General features: G+C 25.3%; 2 protein-coding genes across 3 annotated transcripts in view; both read right to left on the bottom strand.

The window, feature by feature from the left end:
* Positions 1-3274, bottom strand: part of LOC112601368 — a 151091-nt gene extending 147817 nt beyond the window's left edge. For both annotated transcript variants that reach the window (XM_025348962.1, XM_025348963.1), the window contains exon 1: positions 2693-3274. In XM_025348962.1, coding sequence (XP_025204747.1) covers positions 2693-2757 — 65 coding nt within the window. In that variant the 5' untranslated portion in view covers positions 2758-3274. The remainder of the gene's footprint in view (positions 1-2692) is intronic.
* A 9798-nt stretch (positions 3275-13072) lies between these two features.
* LOC112601417 lies at positions 13073-14434 on the bottom strand. The gene is made up of 4 exons (XM_025349055.1): positions 14394-14434; positions 14180-14328; positions 13987-14096; positions 13073-13282 (listed from the first exon to the last, which is right to left on the bottom strand). The coding sequence occupies exons 1-4, from the start codon at positions 14432-14434 to the stop codon at positions 13073-13075; spliced, it is 510 nt and encodes a 169-aa protein (XP_025204840.1).
* Positions 14435-23975: the final 9541 nt, after the last annotated feature.

The following is a 23975-nucleotide window of genomic DNA, read 5'->3' as shown; positions in this document are numbered from 1 at the left end:
TCATTTATAAAATTATAATATGTTATTTTTAAATGTTTTTTATAGTCGACTTAATAAAAGTTACTAGATAAAATCTTTATAATCAATACACTACCTACAAAAAAATAAAAAAATAAGGACTGTGTAATAATCACACATATTCCTTACAAAACATAGTGCAGGGAAAAATGTCTATAACAATAACAGTGAAAATGTCACGCCGTACGTGACAGACATTGGCAGCTACACCATATAGCTTACTGCTGATTAATCGATTTTTAAATAGTTTATATATACTAATTCCGATTGAGTGTCAAAAATGTTATCGATTAGTCTTACACGAGCCTTACAAAAATGTATTTTCAAAAAAAAAAATTAAATAAATATCATATAATATAAAATATAATATTATAGCTTGTTCTATTTGCTAGATTTATTTTTGTCCGGCGTAACATTGTGCAAGTCACTCGTCACGCGCCTTTAATCTGGACCGTATAGTCGCGGAAAGAAACGTTACACTTATAAATAATAGTAATAATATATTGTGTTTCCTTGTTGGAAAAAATATAATAATATAGCAAAACATGAAATAAAAAACAGAAAAAATGCTTGGCTAAACGTTTTTTTTTCTTTTGACGTGTTTGTTGTATATATTATAGTAATTAAAAAAACAGTGAAAATCTTGCATATTATTATCTATCTGCCGTTGCCACGAATAGAAAGCAAACGGTTTTTAATTATCGTGGTAACGATGATGATAATGATAACAATAAGTCCGCCTACGCGTGTTTGCGTAGTGTGCGTAATTTGGGGCAATTAAAGAAAAAAAACCGTCTCTAGTCTCTTTGCTCTCCCGTGGACCGGAACATCTGCGGTGTTGGTGTGCGCGTGCAGTAGCAGGCGCCCACCACCCAAAAACATTACACAAAACGGCGGACAATAATGATGATATTATTATATTAAGAAAAACTCGAAACGTCCGAAACGATAAACATTGACGCGTACATTGTCTTGACGCGTTGAACATTTGATGTACCTATTTAATACTTTTTTTCATCGTCGTTGGTTTGTTTGACACAGAAAAAAATAGAATTCGTCGATGATAGGTATATATTTTGTTGCTTACATTCAAACAACAATCGAACGAGAAAATATTCGATGTGTTTTGTTTTTGTGTACTAAACTATACCATTATATTATAGATAAAAAAAAAATTCTATAAACATGTTATACACTTTATAGATATTTGATTAACCGTCTAGGATTTTCTTTTAATTTTTTTTTTTATTTTCGATACGATTATAAATATTAGTATCGCGTTCAGTTTTAGCGACTTTATTGATTTTAATATCCCACATTAGATTTAATATTAATATTTTAGCAGTTAAATGTTGATTTATTATTCAATAACCGATGAATATTTTAATTCCTAACACTTATACACATAAATGATACGTTCGATTTAAAATACATGACTTAAATGCAACAGTATAATGTGAAACGCGAACTTGGTGATTATATAATATTTCACGTACACGATTTTCTACTGTTCTAAAACAAAATATAGGTTATAAATAAGACAATATTTGTTGGATCACATTAAAATATGTTAGTCCCACACCAATGCTTGATGATTTTCAGTTTTAATACATTTAACCGATATAAACATATACATCTGTTCTTTTTTTTCAAAATCCTACCAGAAAAAACGTCTTATATTTTGTATCAATACTATTGATTTTTATAAAAATCAGATATCGGTGTTTCGGTCATTTGTGACGATCGTGATTTTTAAATTTTCTTACAAGTATTTAATACGAAAAGCGTATCGATTTCAATAAATCTCACTTAAACTAAAAATGGTTAGGAGTAATATGCACGTGATATTATAGTACAAATCATGTAACGAGTGATGTTCATATAAATAATTTTACAACTTTATAAATTTTAAAAATAAAAAACAAACAGTACGTGGTTTATACGTACAAAAAAAGTTACCTAGAATTGGCAGAATTCCTATCTATGTATGGAATAAGCGTTTGTAGATCGCACATTCATATATAAGGAAAATAAATTGCCTAACTATACCTGATATTGCCTACTACGAGATTTTGAACGCAATAAAAAAATATGACATGTTCAACTTTTTTATTTCAAAATAAAACAACAACTATCATAGATTACACCTAAACATTATATTTATTTTCATATATTTCAAATACCTATAGCATAATACGAGTGGAAATTATAAAAGTTAAAATGTCAAAACTGATTTTAATTATATAACTCTAATGTTCTTAATATAATATAGTCGATATGAAAAAGTTTCGTTCCAAAATATTCCTACCATAGTTTATAAATAAAAATATAATCTCCAAAACTTCAAAAACATGCACTTTATGATAATGAAATATAGCGTGTAATCGACAAAATCGTAAAATACTTATACGTACACGAACACCTAAGTCCGCAAAAGTCCGAAGTATCTATAAGAAAAATGTATAACCACATAATTGTCCTATACGGGAATCTACATTGAAAATTTAAAGTTCAATACCTCTATAGATACGTGCGTTTATATCATAATTTATACGTATATTTATGATACTATCTTGCTGTAAACACGAATTTTATATTAAAACTCGCGTGAATGCTAAAATATCATATAATTAACAGTTATGATGGTATTAAAAAAAAATCTAAAGCGACTCACCTCCTGTCCCTGACGCGTTTTTGGGTGCCATTCGTGCCCCTGATGGTCCTGTACAGTGACATCATGTTGTCGCGGCCCGGATGTCGCACTGTACGGCACTACGGATGGGTATAATAACTATAATGTACCTACGCGTTGTACCGACCGGTGGCGAAAATAGCAGTAATGATAATCGAAAAGCAAAAGATTCCACGATCTGTCCGTCAAGCGGACTGTTGTTACTGCTGAGTCCTTTCCCTTTCGTACGATATGGGCGCACCTATCAGCTATGTACTATATTATTTAGGAGGCGGCTATAATATGATGTTTAACTACGGCAACAAGTAATACCGCACACGCGCTCGAGGTAAACACGTGAATATTTTTTACACACTTTAAAGAATAATCGCGACGATCGTGTTAGACGTAAACGGTATAATATAGGACACTCAGTTTTCGACTTAATCCAAAGAATAACGGACGAAAAGACACACGTGCGGTGATGAATGAGACGTAATGATTGTTTCGAAAAATTGATTGCGTGGGTGGTATAAATGTAGTTGTCCACGTCGTCGTCGTCAGCGGCGGACGGTCCGACGTTAATTATCACCACTAGTATACTAGTCGCGCGACACGATCGTATTTTCTCTTTCGCGTACTCGCACCCGCTCCGCCCCTCTCCATCGACACACGACCGTAGCATCCACCGTCACCTGCAAGAGGATGTCGTCGTCCTCGCCGGCTACCCCCCCAATAGTCATCATCGTCATAATTTGTAATCGGTGCTATCTATTACGATATGTTTATTAGGTGTTATTTTTTATTATTACTACTGTAATATGTGTCAATTCTCGCAAGGTTATGATAGCCCAATGCTGTGTGTGATTTTTTAATATTTATATTTTAACTATATATATTATCGATGTAAATCTTCTCATTATCCGAAAATGTTCTGACTTGCTAGATATAAATAATGAAGAATCATTTTACAATCGCTAACTTTATTTTCATAATACTAGTCGAGTGTTAGGAAAACGAGATAACGAGATTTTTAACTATGTCTCACTCATTTCCGAAAATATTGTATATTCTTATGTAATAGAATGTTTGTTTAAGATTTCTTGAGTTCCGGTAGATATTAGAGGCGTAATTAAAAGTGCAATAATATAAGGATAAGATATGGTAACATCAGTGTTAAACACTTTGAAAGCACGACGAAAAGTTAGGCGGAGACTTAAGGGAAGTACATAGCTTCCTATATTCTTACAATTAGGATTAATCGACAAATAGCCATAATTCTTTGAAACGGAACAAGTATGGTTACCATAGTTTACCATGGTAAAAACTAAAAAAAAAATAAAAGTAAAAGTGACTAGGTGGATGTTTTTATAGTTAAACTAACAAATATACTTATTTCTATTTTTCCATTTATTACAAATTTATTCTAAATTTGATTTTTTGGAATTTTTAACAGTTGAGTAGATATTTACTTAATGTCAATTGGAAATAAAATACTAATATAATGTAACATTTTTTTATGTTTGTCAAAATTATCCTAGTATAGTAACATAGTGTATAATAATTAATAATTAATAAGTACACATTAAACTAAGTTTGTTATCTATTTTAAATTTGATATAAAACTTATTATTAATCCTTATTATTTTTAATATGTAGATGCATTAAGTTTAATAACTCAGAAACTACTCCTTTGAATATTAATTTAAATAAACTAGAATTGTCAACAAAAAATCTCATATTTAACCATTTAAAATAAAGGTGATTTTTATTTAGAAAAAAATGTTGTACTACTATAATAATACACCATACACTCCTTAAATTAATAATGAAACGAAGAAAAACCTAATTATCTAAACTTATGGTCATTAAATAGATACTTATTTACTAAGCACTGTTTATGTATTTGTAAATATATTTACACAAATAATAAGTTGTACACAATGTACACAACAATAATAATATACGATACAATATTATAATGTTTATAAATATAAGTAGTTAGTTATTAATTATTATTCATTACACTAAAAATCATCATTCAGTGCAAGCGCATTACGTGACTATTTTACTTGGATTTTAGAAATCTATATAATAATATACATTCTAAATAACAGCCGCAGGAAATATTGTTTATCCCTACTAGGAAACTATGAATAATATAGGTGACTTATTATAAGAGTCTTACCTTGACATACTGCCCTGCACATAATAACCCTCGAGAAATGGTTTCGTCGGTCCGGATATATAGGTGATGACTAATGAGATTCGTTTGGCGGGATTTCATCGCACTGTACACCATTATATTATCACACACACGCACTCACGAACAACAACGCGACTAAACGGTTTGATAAAAAAAACGTTAATACTCAGTCGGCACGTCGAAAACTACAGCTCAATCAAAAATTAAACAGTAACACGAAAAAATTCAATCGGCAATCGTTAGAGACTAAAGAGCCACGACAACGACAGTCGACAAACTTTTTCATAAAATTAATGGAAAGGAAAATATCGCGGTTACCCGATTACGAGTACCGTGGTCTCGAGAATGGACCGCGGTTACGAAGTGTTCACTTCACTAAAAGCCGTAGACAGATTCGTCTTCACACGCGCGCGTCTATAAAGTTACCACCAAAACTCGAAATCACCTTAGCCCTCACAACAGTATCACTATATCAGGATATCAAATGCAATATAAGTAATTTTATATTGGTTATTAAACAATTTGGGAAACTATCCAACCCCTAACTCATCAATATGTTTATAACGAATACAATATGTTGTAGCCCCATAAAAGTTATTATTAAAAAGTCAACCGAGCGAGTGGATAGTGTTGCAGTAGATTTCAATTACGTCTCAGTAAGTGATATGTTCAATTTAAATTTAATGATGTATTATTTTATACGAAAAACAATTCTGAACGGAGAAGATCAGTTAGTCTAGTATATTGTACATTACTATACATGAAATGTTTTAAGTAATACGGTAGGTTGAATGAATTTATACTAAAAACGGAAAAAAACATTCCAATGTCCTAATCCTAACATTATTATTATTTTTAATGGTGGCGGGAAAAAATATAAATAGATAATATTATATAAAATCCGGTTGTTTTTAAATACAAAATACGAGATTTCATTTTTTCATTTTCAGTATATATTAACTACTTAAGAAGAATTTTATTATATTATTAAGTCTAATCAATAATAATTGAATCTATAAAATAATTTTAACTTCAAAATTATTTGCGAATTTGTATGGTTTGATGAATTTAGTAAAAATTTAAACTTAAAATTCATATAAACAATTATTACAGGTTTATGTTAAAATTTATTTTTATTCTAATATTGAAAACTTCTGAGAACTCTGCTTTACATTTTTAAGCTTTTTTACCGAACATACATTTTTATACTTGGAAAAAAATCAAAGATTTCAAATTTTAATAAAGAGTCAAACTTTGAAAATTATACCGTGAACAATGTATGACAATTAAAATGATTAAATGGTAAAAAATTAGTGGAAATTTCAAATATCCACTGTAATTTATTTTTGAATTACTATTAACTAACAAATTTGTAAAAAACTGGTTTTGTACAAAAATTTCTGTTTTTTTTTTTTTTTTGGTTAACTATTATTAATAAAAATACTTGAAATTTTTTACTTTTCATCGCTACTAAAATACCTACTAGATTCGTAACAGAAAAGATATTGAAGTTGAAAATTGAAACATTGTTATTACTCTAAAAAAATAAAATAAGACACATTATTATATTAACATAAATACATTCACTACTCCCATCAGAATATGAAATTAAAATTTATTTACTTATTTAATTGAGTTTATTTTATTTAAAAAATTATCGGAAGACACCACCAACTTTTTGTAAATTACTTTCATATGTTTATTACTTATGAATTATTTAGTAATCATTTTACAGTTTCATTTATGTTAAAAGATAAATAATGATATTATGATAATAGATATAACTAGGGCTCGAAAGTTGATGACCTTAAAAACAATAAAAAAATGTCCTAAAAAATGCAAATATGACATAAAAATGACAAAAAAAATGTCCTAAAAAATGACCTAAAAAATTATAAATATTAGTTTTATATTAATAAAAAATACATTTTTTTTAAAATATTTTACTCTAATTTACTATAAAATTCAAAAAATGACAAAAATGTCCTTAAAATAGGAAAATTAAAAAATTAAAAATATTTGTTTTATAAATTTATCAAAGCTTACAAATTATTTAAAAATCAAAACCATTACATTGTATAACTTAAACTTATATTATGTTATCGAAAATAAATGAACGACGATTATCTGTTAATAAATATTTATATTTAGAAAAACTTCTCTCCGCGTCTACTGAAGTGATTGGGGCAAATCTGAAATGGACTAGTTAGAAATCAGTAAAAATGACTAAAAATGTGGGAAAATGACCTAAAAATATCAAAAAATGACTTAAAACGTAATAAACGCCGAAAAATGCAAAATAAAAATTAGTTATTCAGATTCACATAATTATGAAACAGATTTTTGGCCAGGAAAGCATCGTCTAAAAAATTCCAAAAAAAAAAAATGCAAAGTGCATCAATTTCCGAGCCCTAGTTATAACAATAGTTTTATGGTATTTTAATGAATAAACTTTAAATACCTATAGAATAAGTAGTAAGGAAATTAATATTTTACAGGAGATACTTTATTTAAGAAGAAAATACATTAACGTTTATAATTTAGTAAAGTATATTTACACTAATATTATCATATGTTTGAAAATATATATATTTAGGGGTGCGATCTTCTATAAGATAATATTTGTTGGTTTATGAAAATTGTAAGTAATTAACAAGTGAATTATGCTATTTTTTCATTTTTATTTTTCAAAATAAATAAGCACTATACGACTTATTTAAGATAAACTTTAAATTTATCGTCAGATGTTTTTAAATATTAAAAAAATGTCTATAATTGCAAAATACAAATGTTGGAGACTTTAATCAATTATTATTAACTTTTAAATAAATACAATCACTTTTACTGTAACTAAATCTGTTATAATTATTATGTATAAATGTATATTCAATACTATTGTTAGCGTTTTGAACATTAATACATATCATAGAATAACAAATTTCACAAGATTATGTGGCAACACAGAAATAATCAAGCACAGATAATAATTCTTACTCAAAAGTCAACATTACTCCAACTTAAGTCAAAGATAATCACATACAATATTATTACTAAGTTTTCTAAATGCTGATTAATTAAACGGATTAACCTGTACTTGTATAATATATAAAAAATGTATAAATATGTATATAATATTATACTAAGATTTGTATACTATAAAGAAATTCTTGAATTGTTGTCAAAACATCGAAAGTTAAACCTTCGTTTTAAATTCATATACTTATTAGATTACTAAATACTGGCTATTAACATATATGTAATAAAAAAATCTTTTGGTATTATTCCAATATTTAAATAATAATTGCATAACATAAATGTTGTATAAATTATTTCAGTTTAGTGTTTAATTTGAAGTTTATACCAACAATATTTCTATAAAATTATTTCATAAATAATATTATCCTGTCCGATATCATATTTCTATTATACAATTTTGAATGTTACACAAACATATAAAATAATATCAATAATAAACATGGAAAAAATCAATAAAATTGCATAACTATTAACTACTATATAAACATAATTTATATTGTATTAGTAAAACATGCCTACAAACTTTTACTAATTTAATGATTACAAATTACAAACGTAGTTCCTATATTAAAGTTTTATGTATATAGATGTAAAATATAAATACAATAATAATGAGAGTTCTAGCTATAAAATCTAAAACAACTTTCAAATTCAACCAAATATAGTCTGGATATTATCGTATAAAAATTTTTAATCCATCATCTTTTATCTTTTTTATTTATAAATTGTATAATATACAATAAACATGAATAAATACAGTTTATAAATTTATAAACTATACTGAACCAATTGGCTCCAAATTTTACACACCTATTCCTTGAAATTGTGCGAATGTTTAAACTGTAGTTTGAACTTTTGAAAATATACTAAGTACTATAATTCAACCACGACAAGAGGTTGCCCGTTTTGGTCGAATTAGTTTACAGAGAAAGGTACACCGTCGCCGATTCACTCGTTGACTAAGGTACACTAAAACTGAGATACGCCAATCAATATAGCAATTATAATTCATTGTTAAACGTTAAAAATCAAGTTATACAGGTAGTTGAAAATTGACTTAAATTTTTTATGAGAAATGCTAAAATACCCCCGTACATTTTAATTTTTTAATAAAATCTTAAAACAATATTTAGTGGATATATTCGTATAAACCAAAATTAACTAAGTTAGTAAAGACTACAAATTTGTAAAAGTATAAATAATATATTAATTATATTATTTTGTTATAATTAATTATATAATATATTATCATGTTTCAATATGAACTTAATGTTTAAAGTGAAATTATTTATATGTAATTTTAAAAATCTGTCTACATTAAGTACTTAATACCTAAATGATTTATACAATAATATTTAATCACTTAAAAAAATTTTAAGGAGTTACAGACTTATGATAATAAACCTGTTTTTGTAATCATTAAATAATTTACAATTTTATTAATTGATTAATAAATTGTTTAAGTTTTAATTTAACTATTTAGAGATAAATATCCATTAGAATATATTATGGAAATTGTTTTGATTGACACACTATATTATTATTATCAATTCATTTAAACAAAATTAGATATTTATCACTTGTATAACAAAACCATAATGTAACCACTTATCAATGTTATAATATAATATATTTAATAATATTATCGCTGTATATATATACTATCAATATAAATTATTTAAATGAATTCTCATCTAAAAATCTGTATATTATATAATAATTGTCTACAACGATTAAGTAGTTATTAATTTATTAAATTCCATTAGGTATAGTCCATAATATCATGAAATATTAAAATACTAATACATTTATATACATATTTTTTTTTAAATAATGACGTCATATTTTTTTTTTTTTTATTAGTAACGAAACATAAGCAATTTTTTTATAAGACATGGTCTACAGAACCTATGATAAGCGGTATTATGTCATGATGAAATATTGGTTAATATTTATACAAAACAATAAAACTCTGTTATAAATATCACACGCTTAGTGATTTTAAAATCAAGTTAAATATAATAAGGTGAAACTCAAAAACATGTACCTACTCGTATGTAAAAAAAAATGAGGTGATTAAAATATTATACCAATTCTTTCCCGTTGAAAATTTTAAATTATTAAAATGCAAACAAAAATTGCACATTAACAAATATATTAATTTTGCTTACTTAATGCTTTAGATACAGATAATTGTTATTTAAAAAAAATATATAGCTATAATAATTAGGGATTTTGCTAGATTTGTAATCATAATAGGACGAACTTAGTTGCAAACTTTCTATTTTCAATTGAACCTTGAACATGACCTAGAAAACCTGTTTTCTCACATGTATAAATATTTCATCGCTAAGTAAACGATTTATACATAATATTACAAAATACCAAATATAATTTTATACTTATACAAGTGGGCTGTAATTGATAGATATTTAGAATTAAGTTGATTTAACCTCGACATAAATCAAAATCATAAAAAAAAAAATTTCTGGAAGATATTTTCTCATAGCTCATAGTATAATTTTTTTTACCTGAATAAGCAAATATTGTTTATTATTTTTCTTACATATTTATACAAAATTATAGTGCTCAGAATTACTAAAAATACCATAATAACCATATTATTATGTATTTATGTACCAAAATTAAAATGTCTATAATATATTTAATTTGTATTAAGCCATAAAATATGTTCTCGCTAGTAAGTACATATTGTTATACAAGAGTCAAGCTAATCGAGAATAAATAAATAATAAATGTACATAAAAATTGAAAAGAAACGAAAATAATTATAAGTGGTATGTTATGGTATGTTATTGAAAAATATTATGTGTTTAATACTATGCTATATCATATTCAATAGTGTACTATACATTTATACCTATATATATCATTAAAAATATTTAAAATTAATGTTTAGGCTCTATTTCCTTCTCTGTCAAACATTTTACCCAAAATGAAGTGAAATATACTATTGACAAATACCCCCTTAATAAATCTTCTGGGTTTGATCTTATCACAGCTGAAGTTGCCAGATTTCTATCCAAAAAAGCAATTGTTCATCTCACACATATTTTCAACGCTGTTCTTAGACTTTCCTACTTTCCAATAATTTGGAAATACTTAATTATTGTTCTAGTCCCTAAACCTAATAAACTTCCTTACTCCACCTCCGTTTTTCGGCCAATAAGTCCATTACCTTTTTTTGCTAAAATCCTAGAAAGACTTTTATTAGAACGTATTCTGCCAAGCATAACGACAAATTCCGTTCTCCCCGACTCACAATTTGGATTCTACATTCACAAAAAAGGCTCTATTTCTTACAGTATGAGTTTTCTATTTTTAAGCACAACAATTTCATAACAAATTTAGCTGCAGTCAATACAAGATAATTAACCTTCTAACACACCATAATATGTAAACATTATAAATTTGATTTAAATTAATTTTAATAATTAGTTCGAATGACAAAGTGTATTATTACATAAGTATTTATTCGTATAATAACTGAACTTGACATCAATTTTTTTTACATCTGTACTATCAGTTAGTTTATCTTGCTATTTAGATTTTAAATATACTCAATAATTGCAAATAACGTAACATTTCTTTAGGAACATGATGTGAGTTATTTAAAAGTAATAATGATCCATACATTTGCATTATCAACCTTCATCCTGCAAAAGACACATGTAGTATTTGGTAATTTTTCAATATTATTTTTATTTATATAACATGGGAGAGTCTGTATATGTCATTATATGATAATAATATAAAATGAATAATAAATGAGTAAATTTATTTCATAGGTAATAGATGGGAATAAATAGTTCCATTACTCGTGCACAATTTGTTAAGTTTAAAAAATACTAATTTACAGATACAGTTATAAAATATATTTTATTGATTTGCATAGTTTATGTGTATATGTACATGTGCATGGACGAGAATGGGGCAGCTTCAAACTAAATTCTATTTCTTATACCAAACGTGTAAATTTTACTATAAAATGTGGAAAAAGCAAAAAAAAAAAAAGGTTATTAACTACCCCTCCCTCCCCCCCGATTAAAATCCTAGCTACGCCCATGTACGTGTGTATTGTGTATGTTGTTACCAAGTATTATATTGTGTGAAACATGGAAGATATAGGTAGTTTATAGTCAGATATACTTATATTTTTCTTAACAAAATAATTTGAAAGACTGATTAATTTAATTTTTTTTTGACGCTGTTGACTTGTATAAGTGTACATTAATTAGTTGGATTATGATGTTTGTATTATAAATTATATAATTACATATATAATACCAAACTGCATGCGTATACATTTTAAATATTAGGAAATTAATGTGCAATCTCATGCATGAAAAATTATTTAAAAAATAGCACTGTTGGTTTAAAGAAAGAATATTTACCAATTTATTATTATTGCATACCTAGCTACTTATTAAAGTAATTGCTTAAAAAAACAAAAAAATAAATAAATAAATATTTCATTAAGAAAATATCAGAACATTTAAATTATAATAGAAGTGGAAGTGTTATAACTGTTATAAGTAATAAAATGATAAATTTAAAATTGTGTACATAAACATATGATGAACCTTATTTCCTGAAGTATATTTGTTTATTTTTATCACTACAGCATAATTCAAATCTTCATCTTATCGAAACTGGAAACACAAATACTATTCTAATTACACAGACTTTATTCTAAAAACCTATTTATTATTAATTTACACACGTAAGGTGGATCTATATTTATAGTTAATACTAAACAGATATTAAATCAAAGAGTGTTACAAAAATTATGATTATTTTGGTTTTTTTGTAAAGTTTCAGGTATATTTTACTTACGAATATATGTAATCTTAGCAGATTATAGATTCTTTTAAATTATACTTTTTTTATCACCCATATATTTGTTTAAAAATTAAAACTCCTGCAGTAAAGTTTCTTCAGAAGATATTTGCAAGTATGATAAATACAAAAGTAGTGGAAAATAGTAAGATTGTGCGTATTTTAAATTTTCAAAAAACAATTTCTAATACTATTAATGTTTTTTTTAAATCAAAATGATTAATGTTTGTTGTTTATCACACTACAAAAATCGCCCCTAGTGTATAATTTTAAATACACATTTATACTTCTAAAATAAATGGTGATTCGTATTTAGGATCGGTAGAAGATTTTCTGCTTCGCGGGCGATCGACGAGCAAACAGTGCGCTGCATTTGAAGCAGACGCCAACTTATTAGCATGACAACCGCCGTTTTCGCAGTCGTACATGGCCACCTCGACGTCGTCATCAATAATTTCTCCCGTAATTAGTACAACGGATGATGGTTCGTTCATTTCATTGTACATTCATAGAAGTGTGTTATAATATTAACATAGGTATTATACCTATATATATATATATATATGGTATCTCAGCAGAAGTGCAAATTTTGAAAACGCGATAAGCATTATAGAGATGGAAATTTACTCGACATAATTTTTCATCATTAAATAGTTACAATAAATTTTTTTTTTCTTGAAATTTCGATAGTTTCTTGCTGAGTTATTTCAAAATGTGCGCTTCTGCTAGGACACTCTATATTTTATAACATAATATGTTATACCTATCTATTATAATACATATGTATGTTTATGAAATCTGCATAAATTCCGATTTTTCCATTTGAATAGGTAACCATGAATACTTTTAAGCCTAATATTACGATTAGAAAAAAAATCTCATTCATAAGTCTCTATAGTGAAAGAGTTTTTTTAATCAAAGTTTATAAATCTGAAAAAAATCAAGGATGTAACTAATACAGCACTATAAATCTGTATTATTATAGCTGAAGTGGTAAGTATCAAGCGCCATACGTGAACTATAATATGGTGAATATAAAATTGCAAAGGTAAAGGTATTTTATAGTTCCCCACGTTATTATTGCTTACACACGAATTACTATTAGCAATCAAAATTTGGCTACTTCATGGGCATACATATATTGTAATAATTGCAACAATATAACTATATTTAGTAATTTCTAAACTCGATAGATACTCGACTTTGAGATCGTCGATAAATTTTTTCCGTAATGGTTAACGATCAAAGGACATATTTTCTTATCAACCTTAGCCAAACATTTCCGATGACAAACCATCTTACACTCTATAAACAAACAATAACAAAATTACAGTGTAAATATTTAAATATGGACATAAAGTAAATGAGTAGTACGGTCATGGACTCACCCTTACACTTGATTATAGTAACCCATGGCAATACGTTTCGAACATCACAAATTGAACACGTCTTAAGGATCTTAGACGGTATATTTAAATTCTTCCAAACGTGTCCGTCGTTGATTTCTACACAAGCTATCTCCAATTCGCTCTTTATACTTAAAAACAATAAAAACGAAAGCATTCTTTCAAACAAGATTTATTTAAAATTGCACATGCTTACTAATCGATGCATGGTTGAGAAATTTTGGATTTATTTACCATTTATGTATAGCTGGTACAGTATTTTGTTTGTTAAGCGTGAGTCTGTATTAAATATTGATAAATTTTGTTGTATTTTAACAAAAAGTATAAGGAACAAACGCGTTGCTAATGAAAATATCTCGTGGAGATTTTTATTAATACAATTCTTTTTTAATTTATTTATTTATTAAATAAATCCATAATATTAAAGTAATATACAGAAAAAAAAATAAGAAATTATATTAAATATTATAAATTATAATTCATAAAAGTATACTTGTCTTAACTAATAATATTACTTAATTATAAAGTGTGATCCAAAAATGATAAATCTTCAATAATATAACACAAAAAACATTATTTTAAAACATTAGTTCTAAGAATATTAAAATAATATAAACACTAAATTATAAAAATACATACATACTTAACATCATTAAAAATAGTTATTCGTACTGTAAAACATAATAATGATAATTTTTTCAAGAACTATACATCGTAAACAATATGTGCATTATACATACATAATACATAAGTAAATTATTAGAGCCAAAACTATTAAAAGGATTAGAGAATGCAGTCGCACTCAGGCCTGGACACTATTAAGAGCCCAAAGTGTACAATGATTTTATTTTTATAATATTATACTATATAATATTGCCTACTTAAACTGTTTTTGATAATTTAAAATACAATGGAATTTAAGTTTAACATTTTAAATCTGTTTTCCACAGTTTATTGTACTATAATCTGTACGAATATAAACATTATAATATGTTATTGACACAACATTCATGATTTGTATGTGTTAAATTATTGAACTTTTATGATTATTGAAAATTAAAATATTTTTACTAATATCTCGAAAGCATTAAATAAGGTGAACATTCATAAAATTTGTGAGTTCTATGATAATTTCAATCAAGATACTATGTCTGACTACTTATCAGCAGTACAAAATAATGTATTTAATAAGACATAATATAATAATACCTTAAAAAAAATTACATCTCTAGAATATTTACTTAGATGAAGAGGTGTTAAAAATGTAACACAAACTTCGAAATTGCGCCACTGATAAGGATACTGAATTATAAAAAATATAATGTGTTTAGAATTAAAAATGACTTGACTTAAAATAAAATAAACGATTATGTACAATTCTAAAAACATTATAAAGTGATAAAAATATTAAAATTAGTATTGACTAATAGTGTTTTGGTTGTTTTTTCACTAGACTGAATGTAACAGAATATCATGAAACGCAATATTTGTCATAAAATATTTATGACGTTTTACTTTTACTTTTTAATGTATAGGTAAGTACCGAAAATTAAGTCTAATATCGACTTAAATTTAGCCTACATAAATGAAAGGGGAAAAATGTTAAATACTTTAAATAATTTATTATATAATTGACAATTGTTATCATAATACATAAATGTACATACCTCCCAAATCCTGACAAAAGTAATTACTTGATATTACACCAACGTGAAACTTTTTAGTACTTTTAGTGTTGATTTCCATTAAAAATTCAATCACACTACAATATCAACTGATTTATAAAATGAATTAAATATCCAGCTTTTTAATTATATTTTAAATTATTGACATTAATTAAAAAAATTCAAATAAACACAAAATTACATTAGACAATGTTTTTAAAATTTAAATTCAAAATAATTATCATAAATAAGTAGGTATAAAAGTATAAATAAGTATATAAGTATAAATTATACTATTATTATTATTTTATTTTTTTTTATAAATTATACTATTATTATTATTATTTTTTTTTTTTTTTATAAATTATACTATTATTGTTATTATGATTATTTTTTTTTTTTTAGAAGTATAAATAAGTATATTATATGAAGTTCGCTCCTTCAATGCAAGAACTTGTAATAAATATAAGGAGTATAACAAAATGATTGAGAAATAAATCAGACTGCTATATATGAACATTAATTACAGAAGTGTTCCTAAGTTATTAAACGTTAAATTAACATTAAATTGAATACACGATTTAAAATTAATTACTGGAAAATTAATTTAAAAGAATACCTATACTATACATTACATTAAATATCATTTTCGGTCAGACTACCAAACATCAATTTATTTGGAGTCCCTAATATTTGGGCAACAAAAATTAAAATTATTTTATAATGCTAGAAACGCTTAAGTTCAATATATTTACAAAAATTATAAGTCTATGAAGTTTAATTAATATTTATTTAATAAAATTTGCTAGTACCTGCCTAATTTAGAAGCAACCACTCTGGTCTGCCACTTGTTAAACAAAACAGCTATTCCATTAGATATTAAACAATAATTTTTGAAAAACAAAGTTTATGAAATATCTATCTATTAGCATACTAAAGTATTTTAATACCGATTACACAGATTAAATACTTGAACAAAATTAAATATATTCTATAATATGTGTATGTGGTATGTCTATATATACAGATGAACATTTACCATAATATGTGTTGTGCTTCGGGACTAGAGACACCCACTGTTTATCAGTAACATGCAAATAATGTAATGAAATATTTTACGAATGCATACAATTGCTATTTTTACATTCCAGCTCCTTCAGTTCTTTTTATTCATGGGTTCAAGTGTTATGCAAATGGAGTATAATATCTCACGTCACAATAATACACTGGATAATTATAATAATATAAATAAACATAGATTTATGATCAAAGTTAATAAAATGCTAAATTAAAATTTCTACAGCAAAATGTCCAGTATAATTGCAATAAAGACAGAAATGCGTTTTAGTAACTATAGTACCTACATAATATGTATAGATAGATATGTTAAGTTTTTGCGATTAATAAAACAAAAGTTTTAAATTCTAAGTAGTACGAGGATTCTATTGCATGTTATGTAATAATATGTGTTGACATTTTAAACTTTTTATGTGATCACTTAATTAACATAAACATCGTTAACATAAAAGTTTACATATTAAAATGTATTTAAAATAAAACTTGACAGCCAACTATAAAATAAATAGTATACATCTAATATGTATTGATGTAAATAATAAATTTAAAACATTTACATATTACATTGTTACAATGCAATACGTATAGGTACCTACAAATCAGCCACCATTGGAAATAAATAATAATCAGAATAAAAAATTAATGTACGTTTAAAATAAAAAAATAATATTAATGCAAATATCTTTAATCTTTATCCACAACTATTATAGTTTTTGAAATTATTCATAATCTACCTATTCTGTTCTTTACAGCTTTACAATAGCTAACACAATATTATAACAATTGCTTTATATTCTACTAATTTACATGTCCAAAGTTTTTCAAACGTATAAAATATTTTATAAATATATATTATCATCTCAGTTTTTCCAATAATAATTGTGAACAACTTTTACTTGCTTAAAAATATTTTTGACTGATAATTTTAATATTCTAGAGTGATCAATTCAACAACGATTGACACAATCAATAAACTACAAGGATATGAATTATTTAAAAATAAATAAATAATAATAATAATAATAATGAGTATAATAATATAAAAGTTATTTTATATTTATGAGAAAACCTTCAGCGTATTACCTTAAACTCTTAATATCGTAAATTTTGGCTTAATATTAATCGTTATTCTCATAAATTGCTCTAGCAACATAAATTTAATATGTAGATATAGTCATATTTTTTAGTAATGTGTATAGACTTGACAATAATTACAAGTTATAACAAACACTTATCAAATTTATAGGTAAGTACTAAAGTACCTAATAATCAAAATAATAATATTTAATAACGCTAACTATTAAAGATGTGAGATCATTCGCCTTAACCATAATAATTCAAACCTAATTAAGTATCCGATTTAACAGTCAATTAGTACAAACAAATAATATGTAAGTACAATGTGTATAACATGTATGTAATGTGATGGTAAACATTTAAATATTAGCTACAATATTACAATAACGATACAATAAAATTCTATTAAAATATGGAAATAATCAGTGTCAATAAAATAGATTGAAAGTTAAAACAAAAACACGTTAGTCGGGAAATATTTAAAAACAAGTTAGCTTTGATCTTTGGAACTAGGAACATAATAGTTTGTTCGATCTTTTGGAGCAATTAGCCGATAATTGCAAGTCAATTATTGAAAAAATTAGTTTTTAGAGTTTGCTTTGTAAATATTCTTTCATATTGATCAGACAAAGTTAAGGGACTAGAAAAAGAAACTTATAAAATTCGTCGAAAAACTATTGATTTGAAAATTGTAAAAACTAATTTGCAATTTATTATTTTTAATTAATTTTCAAAATATCGAAATATCGGTATTATTTCTTAATCGATGAGACAAAGTCGGGGTGCCAACTTTACGGACAATACTCGTGTGCAAACAATCTTAGTATTTAGTATATAAAAATTATCATACCACACACGATCGTCACAAATAAATAGGTTAATAGATGTGCAATACATTAAGATCAAAAGCATATAAAATAACTTATGAGCACGGTTACAACAATCGACAAAGCAATTTGCAATAATCAGCATCGCTTTGAAAAGATCAGCTCACACAGAAAATTTTCTAAGTCTGTTATGACAGTGACAATCATTTGCTTTTCTAAAAAACATCCACACGATAACGTGCCTCGCGGTAACGTAAATCAGAAGCCTTGTGTTTTTTCCTATCTACTGTACATAAACCCCGCCATTTGGTGGCTACTTTACAAGCTCACGGGTGTTGAAATAATAATGATTTACATTATATACCTAAGATTTGATTTTTTTTTAATTAAATTTCATCGGATTTGGAATTATTAGAACGACGAAATAAACATGGCAGATATGTCTAGAAAATGTATATCAACACGTATAGGATGTTATTATGTTCAAATTTTTATTGATCTATTAAACACATTATTTTCGTGATTTATCCATACAAGCAATAATAATGTACATATTTTATTAATCAGTTTAAGTATCTACAGTCAGTAGATAATGTACACTTCACTTAATTACTTTTATATATAAAAATTAATCTTTAGTTTAAGTTATTAATGATTAATAATTATACAGAAATATTAATTAAACTATCACCTAACATTGTTTAATCTTCATTTATTTATTACAACATATTTACATATAACAACTATAATATTTATACTGATAAAGATAAATATTCTATTATATTTATATTTATTAAAATAAATTACCTACATTAAGTTATAACGATTATTTATTTTAATAGTGATCCATATTATATTATGTATTAGGAATACTAGAAGCAATAATTTCACATATCTAATAGTTCTAAATGTTACCTCAACTAGACATGACACATTGATATCTAGATATTTGAATATTTGATCAATTATTCATAAAAATGTTTAGGTACATTAAAATTCAATGATTTATAAAACAATAGAGATTGCAATATCAGCCATTAAACAATTTATAATTTTTAATAACTGGTATAATATATATGTGTAGGTATTGTATATATTATATACTATATAGATTACACTAAACATTTCACGATTTTAAAATTAATTTTACATATTAGACAAGTAATTGATTTGTTTTTTTATGCAATTTTAGTTACCAGCGTGACTTTTATAACTATAATAACAACAAAAATAAATCTTATTAACAATTCATGAGCGAAAGTATTTTGTTTAGGTACACAATTAGATTATTCATATAATTTATTTTAAAATTACTGTATCTATTTATCATATATAACCGTATATTATAATATATGTATACATGCACCATCAACATAATCGTTGATAACTATTATATAACTAGTAAAAATAGAATGTTCAAACACTATGAAGTATAAACTATGATGATCTATTACCTATATTATGACGATTAGTGCGTGAAGGGCTAATATCCAAATTAATAGTTTTTTTTTAATTAAATTAAATTAAATAATTAAATTTATCAAAATAATGCCAATTTGCGATCTCATTAAATCGGTATAAATGGCAAAAGCTGTTAAAACGTATTTTTATGATTTGACTAATATTAGGTGTTACAGTTTTAATACCAATTCGTATTAAACCTTTTTAGTAGTGCAATTGAATTAAAGGATATTATGCTTCTACATATATTTATTCTATGGTTTTTTCATAAAATAAAACACCAATCAAATGTAGGCATAACATTAATCAAATAGTTAAATATTAGTTCGTTTTTGATAATCAAAATACAATAGACTGATCGAAATTTTTATATAATAATATCTACTCCAAATCGTATAAGTATCCTTAAACGTTTTATAAAAATGATATATAGCTGGTAAAAAGGTACATTATTTTTTTTATTTTTTTTTTTTTAAGGCAAAATTATTGACTAGATATTTATTTACCTCGCTTTTCATTTTAATGTGTACAGTTTGTACGCTATACACTAAATAGTTACCTAAACATAAAATACTATTGTGATTTATGAACGCTATACATTGTATTAGTATATAAGTTCTGGAGCAACAACAAAAAATGTATAGAAAAAAAAATGAATGCATAGTGTATTAGCTGGTATATAATATATAAATAAATATAACGCAAAATCGTGATGTTCATATTATCATAACAATATTGTAACTTTAAAACGTTTTTAATTTATAATCTTGAAAATTTTCTCAGTTTTCAATAGATGTATAAATTATGAATATTTTCACTCTATTCCGTCGTTTTCTTATTCGATTGATAGAGAACTTACATGCACGAAATGAATATTCATATTTTCATTTCCTATATCGTATATAATGGTGTCGTTTAATTTTTTTTTTACATTTTCTCTTATTGATATGTCGATTGGTATCTGTGTATACTGCACGTGTCACATATTAAAACGTAATATATTGTAATATATTGCAATAATAATGTTTCTTCCGCGAAACTCGCATTCCCTGTGCGATGATGTAGCAAGGGTAAGAGGAAATGCTTCATAAAATTTCACCACCAAATTACGGGGGACTACATACACATAACTATATAAGCCTACTTACATGAAACATACAAGGACCTTCAAAATGATTCACTGTCACAGTGGTCCATAGAACGGTATTTTTTTAATCCTCATGATAGTGTAAACACTCACTGGAAATTACGTAACGCAGCGATGACCATTATTCTTACGTATTATGTAAGTTTATGAAATATAGTAGCGAGTGGCGACTTCCTAATGATATTGAGTATATAAAATTTTTAACAACAAAATCATCAACAACGTATAAACAAATAATTAAATAATTTATAAAATGTATAACATTACTTTATTTAGATTTTAAAATGTTTTAAGCTATAACCAGTATAATCTACATATATTTAACAACAACCTTTTAAAAAAGAATATTCATTTACCCGATAAATTTAATTGTAACGGAATACCACATTATTTATTATGTAGAATATTCAAACTAAAATAAACTAATAATAATAAATAAAAATAGACAATTAAAATAACAATGTTTAGATTGTCTATAAATTATAATACATAATATAAATGTAGAGTAAAATGATAAGTATATACTTACTGACTGTACAATATATAATATAATCCCTGGTTTACTACAAAACAAATTTAGATTTTTTTCATCAAAATACTTCACTAATAATTATACTTCGACTATAATAATGTATACCATACAAAAATACATAATCATTATCTAATAGTCGTATTATCATTTAATTTTACGCTTATCAAAAATTAAAATCATATACAATTTTAAAATACGAAAAACTATTCTGTCATGAGTAAATCAGTGATAGAACCTAAAAAGACAAAACGAAATTGTTGGACTATGGGATATCAATTACAATTTTCAATGATTTATTTTCTTAGATAATCATTTATTAATTAATAATATGTAATTAATTTTTTTATTGAATGGGTAGTGGATATCTACTGATTAAAAGTAGTTACCTATAGTTTTTGCTCATGAACTAGGCAGTCATCCAATTTCTATACATAATTTTTTCTCAATAGCAAAATAATCTTTTCCATTTTCTTAATAATTTAGAATTTTTGGGTACTTATGTATAATATTACAATGTTTAAGATTAAATAGAAAATCCAATTGTTACGAACCTTAAGCTGTCATTACATTAAAATATCATACATTACAAGAAAGTAGTCATATTTATAAGTATAATTTATAATGTGTATATAATAATACCTCTTCGACTTTTCCTTATTATAGTTAAAACACTTATTTTACAAATGTTAAAACGGATTGATATATAATTTCGTGAAAGTGTAAATATTATGCAATATAAAAATGAAAATGTATTAAGTCCGTAACATTACATTTTTAAGATAAATTATAATTGTTTAAATTAGTATAATAAGCGACTATTTTGTTTTTAAAACAAGAATTACGCGCAAAATAACGGTATAAATACTAATAAACACATTCGAAAACATTTAAACTGTGACAATAATGAACACGTAACAAACATACCGCGTTAAAAAATAGATATTTTTCAAAATGTTTTGTTTAAAATTATATCATAGTTACTATTTGATGTGACCTATAATAAAAGAAAAAATAAATAAATATTTATAAGACAATTTAGATGCACAACAGCGAATTAATTTTACTAAAGACAATATACATAAATGATAGATACTGCAGTGAACTCTAATAATCTGTAAGTCAACGAGTTAAGTGATTCTAAATAGGAATCGATAAATTTGGTTCTAAATATAAAAAAGTGAAATACCCTCAAATTTGAAACAAAAAAATATTGTTATGTTAGTGAAAAGATTTTATATACCTGTTGCTACATGTTTTTTTAGATTCTGAGCGAAGCAATGAATGTATTAATTTTACAACTTTTTATGTATATGTGCACGATAAGTAGTCATTTAAATGCTTCAATTTTCAACGTTTTAGATAGGAAATTGGAACTAGTTTTATACTTTAAAGAAGTCAAAATTAAAAATTCCCAATACATTTTTACAATCAGGAAAAACAAAAAACAAAATTATAAAAGATATTATATTAATTAAGTATAACTATATGTCTATACGCAAGACCACATAATTAAACTCCAACAGAAAATTATATTAATAAATAATAAATGTATAGATATCATAAAGTATTTATTTTTGGGCGTCATTGTCATCTTCGTTGATCGTCTTTTAAGTAACATAGCAAATATACACTCCGAAAATCATGTTTTCGTTAATTTTAATATTAAAGTTAGTAGACAATATACACTTGACGGAAACATCAATGCGGGTGAGTCGTTCTTTTAAAGTATATATAGTTATTATTAATTAATAAAATGGATACAGATACCTATTACATACGGGTTATCACTATAGACTAAGGTAGTAAGGTGTTGGAAATGACTCAGAATTGCACCAAGTTCAACTGGTTTGTTATGAGGGGAAATAGCTATCCCAGCATCCGATGCATATTTAAGTCATATGCTTTAATAGTTAAAATATTGATTAAAAAGTTGTAATCTTATACAACATTGATTTTACTATCATCTCAGTTCAAATTTAAATTGTGACAGGAA

Source organism: Melanaphis sacchari, unplaced genomic scaffold (genome assembly GCF_002803265.2).
Source record: "Melanaphis sacchari strain LSU unplaced genomic scaffold, SCAv2.0 Contig77_pilon_pilon, whole genome shotgun sequence".
NCBI classification, from domain to species: Eukaryota; Metazoa; Arthropoda; class Insecta; order Hemiptera; family Aphididae; genus Melanaphis; species Melanaphis sacchari.
The sequence above is the reverse complement of the archived record's forward strand: the minus strand, read 5'-3'. Positions and strand labels throughout refer to the sequence as shown.